Source organism: Terrapene carolina, unplaced genomic scaffold (assembly GCF_002925995.2).
Source record: "Terrapene carolina triunguis isolate 2854851 unplaced genomic scaffold, T_m_triunguis-2.0 Scaffold211, whole genome shotgun sequence".
Classification (NCBI taxonomy): Eukaryota; Metazoa; Chordata; order Testudines; family Emydidae; genus Terrapene; species Terrapene triunguis.
Window position 1 is genome coordinate 12,472,295 of NW_020664562.1, and position 8,831 is coordinate 12,481,125.

General features: G+C 39.7%; 1 protein-coding gene across 1 annotated transcript in view; it reads right to left on the bottom strand.

Moving 5' to 3' along the window:
- LOC112115865 (V-type proton ATPase subunit G 3) overlaps positions 1-8,483 on the bottom strand; it is a 17,752-nt gene extending 9,269 nt beyond the window's left edge. Inside the window, exon 1 of the mRNA XM_026655754.1 lies at positions 8,385-8,483. Coding sequence (XP_026511539.1) covers positions 8,385-8,483 — 99 coding nt within the window. The remainder of the gene's footprint in view (positions 1-8,384) is intronic.
- Between the last annotated feature and the right edge of the window lie 348 nt (positions 8,484-8,831).

Genomic DNA, 8,831 nt, shown 5'->3' on the forward strand with positions numbered 1-8,831 from the left:
CAAAGGTACACTCACCAGAGGTCCCCTGTGTGCCCTCAGGGTCTTGGGTGAGTTCGGGGGTTACTGGTTCCAGGTCCAGGGTGACAAACATATCCTGGCTGTTGGGGTAACTGGTTTCTCCGCTTCCTTGCTGCTGTGAGCTATCTATGTTCTCTCCATCCTCATCTTCCTCGTCCGCCGAACCCGCTTCCCCGTTTGCAGAGAGGGACTCATAGAACACGCTTGGGCTAGTGGTGGCTGCACGCCCTAGAATGGCATGCAGCTCCGCGTAGTAGCGGCATGTTTGCGGCTCTGCCCCGGACCTTCCGTTTGCGTCTCTGACTTTGTGGTAGGCTTGCCTTAGCTCCTTAATTTTCACGCGGCACTGCCGCGCGTCCCTGTTATGGCCTCTGTCCTTCATGGCCTTGGAGATCTTTTCTAATGTTTTGCCGTTTCTTTTACTGTTTCGGAGTTCGGCGAGCACTGCTTCATCTCCCCAGATGGCGATCAGATCCTGTACCTCCCGTTCGGTCCAGGCTGGAGCTCTTCTGCGATCCTGGGACTGGGACTGGGACTCCATCATGGTTACCTGTGCTGATGAGCTCTGCATGGTCACCTGTGCTCTCCACGCTGAGCAAACAGGAAATGAAATTCAAACGTTCGCGGGGCTTTTCCTGTCTACCTGGCCAGTGCATCTGAGATGAGAGTGCTGTCCAGAGCGGTCACAATGAAGCACTGTGGGATAGCTCCCGGAGGCCAGTAATGTCGAATTCCGTCCACACTAACCCAATTCCGACCCCCTAAGGTCGATTTTATCGCTAATCCCCTTGTCGAGGTGGTGTTAGGAAACCGGTTTAAAGGGCCCTTTAAGTCGACAGAAAGGGCTTCGTAGTGTAAACGTGTCCAGGCATAAGTCGATTTAACGCGGCTAAAGTCGACCTAAACTCGTAGTGTAGACCAGGCCTAAGATGCAACATTTACATTTTATTGCCCGGCCCCCTTTCAATTTGTAAAATGCACAGGTGGGTGATTAAGACACAGAGGATATCAAAGCAGCTTTTGTGCACTAATGTGTGGAAACATGAAAGTGATGGCAAAATCAAGATTGTATTTATTTATTTATTTATTACAGTAAAATCTTTGTTATCTGGAATGTTAGGAATGGGTGGGGGAGGGGGAAGTGCGGTTAGCTAAAAGTTATACTTACCAATGGAATACCAATTTTCAAAGAATTAGAATACAATAAAATGAATCAAGTATTAAATACTATACCGGTACTTACCAATCCAGTAGTGCTTGGTTTCTTGAAGCACTTAGGTGTATACGGGTAAAGTTTTCTATACAGTAGGTTATCTTATGACACTACATATCACTATGGGAAGTGCATGGCATACACCCAGATCACTAAAAATACACTTAACATTAAAACTATACTGAACATAATTTAATCTTTCTTTGATGATTCAGAAGGCACTTCAGGATCTTGCAGTGCCTCAGGGTCATCATCAACATCAATTATCACTGTAGATGTAGAAGGTGTAGGAGACTGGGCCGAAATATCTAATGACCCTATGACGCATCCTGGAAGCTGCTTTTTTGAATAAATCCCTGATACCAGCTTGCTTACTTGTCTTCTGCCTCTTTTGCATAAAAGTAGAATGCAGAATGTGCAATTGCATAACCTCCTGGGCAGTATACTAGTCCTGGTTACGAGATTGAATCTTTGTATTGGGAGATATCAGAAATGCCGGTTAATAGAGCTTTCTGGTTGATAAAGTGACGGATAACACAGCTTTTACTGTATTATGCTAAGTGGCCCTTAGGTTGTAATAAAGACTAAGGCCTTTCTGAAATGACTTATGCACATGCTTAACTTTACACACTGTGAGCAGTCACATTGGTGTCAATGAGTACTCACAGCATGTAAAATCATTGCAGAGTTGGATATGATATATGTAACTCCTGGGTCTGACGGGATGCTATGTGTAGGAGGAAAGAGAAAAAAATAGTAGAAACATGTTGCTTATGGAATTGGAACATGAAACAAGTGGTGAACTTGTGATAACTGCTGGAATTTGATGTTTATATGTGTATTTGTTTTATAGGATTTTGGCAAAATACCCCTAATCCCTACAGGATCCTACAAATTCTCCACAAACTACTTTGTGGGAAACCAGCGTTTTTCAGCTGAGGGAACCATAGTTGCTGGAACTAGGGGTACTGGTGGTTTACAGTTTGGTTCAATGGCTCTCAGCACCCCCACTATAAAAATTGCTCCCCTGGAGGAAGCTATAAAATGCTAGATCTAACGCTGATCCGCAATGGGAAAAAGAAATGGGTTTGTCTTTTTTGTTTTTATATTTGGTCTTGTCATGCCTGGAAGACTCTCTGATGATTTATGAATTAATGAAAGGTGATATCACAAGCAAAGCACGATGACATTTTTCAGATGAAACTTTTTGTGTGTGTGTGTGCCAAAAATTGTAGATTCTGGTCATCCAAAACATTTTGTGAATTTGCATAAAATTTGCTGGATTGTTTTGGTCAAAAAAAAAAATCCAAAAAATTGAAACATTTCATGTTGATGTTTTCAAAACAAAATGTTTAGATTTTTATTTTAAATGTCATTAAATTTGAAATTTTACTTCAGCTTTATTTAAAATAGGTAAAAGCCACTCAAATTAAGTATTTTGTTTCAGGCTGAGCAAAAATGATATTTTTTTATTTTTTCAGTTTGCCAGAAATATTTGTTTTGGGTTGACTTGAACCAATTTATTTTCAATTTTTGTTTTAGTTAATGATCCAAAAAATCATTTGTTCACACACACCCAAGAGCCATGAGAGTGAACGTTGGGCATTTAAGAAAGCAAGTCTCAGTCTGTTTAAAAGATCTTTTTCTTTTTTTTTTTGGTTACACCTATTCACAACTTTACACTTATTAATGCTTTGGAGCAAAAGGTTCATCACACGCACACTCCTTCAATTAAAGTGTGAAAGTTAAAAAAAATTCCTTTTCTGAAACCCCCGGAAAAGTTCTCCAGCAAAAGCAGAGCGCTAAGAGTTGATGTTCCTCATATTTCTAAGATAAAACCAGCCAATCCCACAACCCCTCCCCCACTACCCTTAAATATGCCAGGCCTTTATACATTATTAAGCGTTTTGATCAGCTTTAATCTGCTCTTACAGTGAAACTTGCCAAGATATGTGCCACATTTTGAATCTATCCTATTAAAATTCCCCTGCATGTAATCCTTAAATGCCATTTTTCACAGAGTCTGCTAGACACTAAAGGCCTGATTCTAATGTCAGTTGCAGCAGTGGAAATCAGGAGTAACTCCACTGAAATCACTGTTGTAAAACTGGTGTAAGTAAGACTACATTCAGGGCCGAACTATCCACTTTTGGTACATGATTCAGTTCAGAAAACAGCATCAGGCTTGAGGCAATTGTTCATTTCTTCTGTTTTACAGCATGCTACCGTGGATTTGTTTCAGTTGTTCTGTACAGATGAAGCCATATCAGATGTAACAGAGTAATAGAACTCTCCTAAGCATAGCTCAAAAACTAATCTGAAGTTTTCCAGAAAAAGTGCTTTTAATGGGTCTGTAACTCAAGAAAGACCACACGTTCGCCAAACATTACGCTATCACACAGGACACTACAGCAGACACCATAGTAGGCCACATAGTACTGTCTCAAGTATAAATGACTGATCTGGGGTAAATTATCTGCTCAGTGGGCAGGCCAGTCCCAAGTCACTACCAGCATTTCAGTGAATAGATTTAGAAGCAGAGAAATACCAAACACACTAAATTCCTTTTAAAGCTTCGTATTGATTTATGGGCTACTTGACTCACTGAATGTGCTTATTGTAGGATTCAAGGAGAGATCAGGTGTGATTATAGAAAGCCTTTATATAGAAGGAGCAATACACAGTGTATAACCTGGTGGATTACTGAACTTCAGCGCATCTTGTGGAATGTTTTTCCGTTTACTTAATTACACTTGTCAGAGTCCACATGTCACTGGAGATTGCTAGGAGTTTGTAGAGAAGGGCAGAGGATGGACCTTTTTTTACCCATTTAAGATTAAAGTATATTCTTTTCCACAGGTTGTATTTCTTGAATCAGACCTTGCTACATCAGGTTCTGTTACTGCTCCAAATATCCAGAAGCAGTAAGCATGGACTGAATGACTCATGTAAATGCTTGAGATTGGCCTGAGCAACAGAATTTGGAGCTGGGGTTGGGTCTTTATTTTGAAACACAACCCCTCTAAATTTGAAGGTCTTCAGATCTGGGTTTCCAGTTAAAGCTTTATAGAGCTACCCCTTAATAATTAAATGAGGGTGCCAAGTTCTCAGCAGATGTAAACCTGCAGAACTCCAATTGACTTTGATGGGAGCTGTGCTGATGTACATCACTCACAATCTGGGTTTGGATCTCGAGAACAAACTAAGCTACCCTTAAGTCTGGGGGAGTTTCAAATTTGGGGTTCCAGTTGGGGCCCATCTCTAGTACATTTGTTACACATTTGGTCACAAAGAATCCCTCCTGACCCCATATTAAATAAACTAAGACACATTACAAAATTGGATTTCTCTGGTTTTGGTAATTAATCTGACGAAGAAAAAAAAAAATCTGACATTTTTTTACTGTGTTCTAGTAAGTAAGATGTGTAAGATATACCGTATCTGCTGCCACACACTGGTTGTCACTTAACAGTGGCAGCCATTTAGTTTCTCCATGATACCATTGGTCGTGGCACACCAGTGACTTTGTTTTGGAAGAGCTGCGGGTGAATTGCTGCTAGTGTACATTGCTGCCTCTGTATGTGATAGTGCATATACTGCACCTGATTAAATTAAGTATTAACTAGATCTAAACCTGCTGTTTCACTAGAGGCAAGCGAAAATTAATGAATCAGTTTGTCTAACATAAACTCTTGTCTGCTACCCTATCTGCACAATAAGTCTTGCTTTTCAAAGTTAGGCCTATTGTTCAGGGATACAGGTGATTTTATGGGTCAGATTCTCGTCTGATGTAAATCAATACAGCTCTGCTCAAGTCAGTGGTTCTGGTCCTACATGTTTAGTGGTGGCACAAAACTGAAATTCAGTCAAGACTACTGAGAAGCGTCAGCTAGAAATAGCTGAAGGCAGGGAGGCCAACTTGATGACAAAGAGAGATTTGCTATATTCATTTCAGGAGGGGCAAAAATAATCAATGAATATAGTGAAAATAATTTTGACATGGTGTGTGTGTGTGTGTGTGTGTGTGTGTGTGTGTGTGTGTGTAAATGTATAATTATGCTGACCTGAAGTTTTGACCAAAAACCATGGCCACCAGCTTCAGCAACAACAAACAGATCTTCCACCAAGAGAATTTAATTGAAAGGGCATATTTACTAGGGGAGGGGAGCATAGGCAGCAGAACAGAGCACTGGCTCTGCCCACTCCCCACCACTTCTCATCCACCTGTATGGGAAGGGACATAGCAGTTCTGCTGAAGCTGCTTCACCTTCTGTGATGCTCCCGTCCCCTGAAAGGTGGTGCCGAGAGGGGGCTCTCACCCCACTGCACTGCCATCATGCTGACCAGGCTGCAGTTTCACCTGTTGTGATTCGGTAGCCCTTTATTAGTCTTCATTTCCTCTATTCAGCTGGAAGGTATTGTTAAATAGCGTCAGGAAAAAAATGTACTCTTGGTGCAGTAGTTCTTTAATAGTAATATACTAGCCGTGATTAGTAAAGTATTGGTGAGATTTTTAGGACTGCTGCAGATTTGTGAGGTCATGCATACAAATTAAATCATGGTAAATTGGTCATTTCTGCAAATGCCACATTTTACTTTAATCAAAAAAAAATCGTATCTCACTTTCCATTAAACTAAAGCTGCCTTGCTCAAATAGGCTTTGAAATTTCAAATACATAGTTGAGGATTCTCTGGTAAGTTTCTACATGTGAATGACATGACTGTAATTTGCCAAGCACTAAAATGTCATTCTCAAAAAAAAAAATAGAACATTTTAGTTTCAAGACCACATTAAATTGTCTGTTATGTAGGTATTTGGAATACTCATTTTGAGGAGGATATGCCGCACTTTATAAAAATTTAATATAGGTTAGTGGATCAGTATTTGCAGTTTTTATATTACATGAAATATTTACCAGATATTAACCAAGAAAAGGCCAAATACATCATTTGTTTTTAAAAAAATATTTCTATTAGTGTTTTTTTCCTCTCTTGTTTTGTCCAAAAGGAGCCTTGGTGGACTGACATCCCTGCTCTGACAATGCATGTTTCTTTTTGAGAGTTGGGTAATTATTAGTGAAAATAGGGGAGACAAGGTGGCAGAATTTTAAAGGGAGATTTGGGTTCAAAGGTTGTTTCTGGGATGTATGCAATGAGTTGGTAGTCTCATTCTGGGCTCCAGAGGACATTTGTTTATCCCCTTTGCAAAATCCACTGGAGCAGTTGCACAACAGCTGTTTTTCAATGTAGGTCATATTTACAGTTAACATAGAAAGGGTTGCATTAGAACAGATAGGACAAGTTCACTGTTTTACTTTAAACTAAGATTTGCTGATTGCCAACCTGTGAGCAGGATCTTCTGATGTTAACTGGTACAAATTGGCTTAGAGCTGGTGTTTTCTGAATTGAAACAGAATATGCTTGATTTGCTTTACAAATGACTATGTGCACAGGTTACCTGTTAAGTGATAATTATAACAGATACATTAGTATTTTTAAATGACTGTTTCAGAAATATTTGGGTTTTTTGTTTACATTCTATTTTATTTCTTTCCAACCATAAGTCAAATTCTGCTGTCATTTACATAGGTCTAAATCCAGAGTGATACTTTTGAAGTTGTTGAAATTATTCTGGATTTAGACTAGTATATCTGGTCTGTGTTAAATTACTGCTATGAAACCTGGACATTCAAACAATGAATAAAAAACTATAATGCTTTAAATTATGGTTCGTAGAAGAATTCTGAAAATACCATGGATAGACCAGTGTTATACCAGCAAAAGCCCTAGTGTAGATGCAGCTATATTGGCAAAAAAATCTGATTGCTGGTATACCTTATTTTGTTTGGGTACCTGCTAGAAACTGTGTTGCCAAAAGCACATTTTTGCTGGTAAAAACTGTGTCTATACTGGGAAGTTTTTCTGGTATTGCTATACTAATAGAGCAACCTTTTCTACTGTAGACTATACCTACACTACTATAGCTATTCCTGTAAGGGAAGGAGAATACGTTATACCCATATAAAGCACCAGTTATACTGTGTGCACACTAGGGGCTGTCCCAGTTTAATTATTACAGTAAAAAAAGCATCCTCCTAACCAAAATGACCATACGGGTACACAATCGCTTTGTAAACTAGATCTTAGAAATCCCAAATGGGAATCTTGCTAAGGCCTGACCTTACTTGCATTTAAGTCACTGAGAGTTTTGTCATTTACACTAATAGGCACAGATTGCAATATTTAGCATACAGACAAAAATCTGTCCCACTTCTTTAGATTGTGAGTGAATCTGGTACTTCAAATTTGTCCTTTTTAGAGAAAGGTCTTATCTTCTGCCCTGTTTCTGATACTAAATAATAACATAGTTCACGACAGGGACAGGTTCTAGTTGTTTCCTCTTCACCAATAATTCTTAAAGAGGAGACAAACATAATTTGCTTAAAAATAATGTAGATGAAGCAGGTACTTGATCAATATACATGTTTTGTAACTTTGACAAAACAATAGCTGGGTTTCTGTATTTCCAGACTCTAACGCTAATCCCAGTGCCTCAGCACTGTCAGAAGCACTTAGCTTTCTGATGTCAGATTCTGGCTCCAAGGGGTTTGGAAGGTGTTTTAAGCTAAAACGGCTCTGCGAATATCCCATGTGGTGTGGCAGTGGTTGAGGTGATGACAGTAGGAATGTATGTTCGTGCACAGCAGAGTAAGTGCACCTGGCATCTTAGGTCCTGATTAAGTATGGGCACAGTTTAAGTGCATGTATATAATTATGCTTATCAATTCTCTGGGTTCCTGATTTGGAAATATTCCTTTTGGCTGACTAATTTTTAAAAAAATTCCTCCAAATCAAAAGTAAGCAGCCACGAGCTTTAAGTTATCATAACTAAGGGCCTAACTCTGTATCCCTAACTCGGGCAAAACTCACACTGACTTCATTTAGGGCTAGACAGTGGCGCTGACAGGTACAATACCTTTCCTTTTCCCATTTGCTCTGGGGGATAGTAATTTGCATCTGGGCTAAACCAGCAGCAAATTGCAATTCCTTCCAGGGCAGCTCAGCTGCGTTGGCCAGGAAAAAGAACCCAACATTTAAAAATAAATACTGCGGTTTTTATCTAATGAGTATTCAGTGGGAAAATACAATAAACCCAGGCCAGATACTTACTCTTTTTGGCTTCTTCTAGTTTGTCTTTGGCACGTTTTTCTGCCTGTAAAAGTTGCTGGATTCCCTGGGACTGGCTGGTCATGCTGATGTTTGGGTCTGTTGTGACTTTGTAATAACTGGGAGTGCAAGGGAATTATATATACCATTGCCTACCTCTTCATTTTGCGTTTTGTTGTGTCAATATTCAGTGCAAGACCCATCCAATTTGCACCAGTCCAGCCTGCTTTGGGCAGATTGTTGTTGTGCAAGGACAACAAAGGGTGGAATCTGGAAAACCATGGTGACTGGTTTTAGAGATTCTCTCCTTCTCTAGGTCACACAATACCTAATGAGTTGATTAAAGCATTGTGGAAAATAAGGGAATGATGCTCCAAACATACAGTTTTAAGGGGTTTATTTAAAAATAAACCCTCTGCTGAAGCAGAATTTA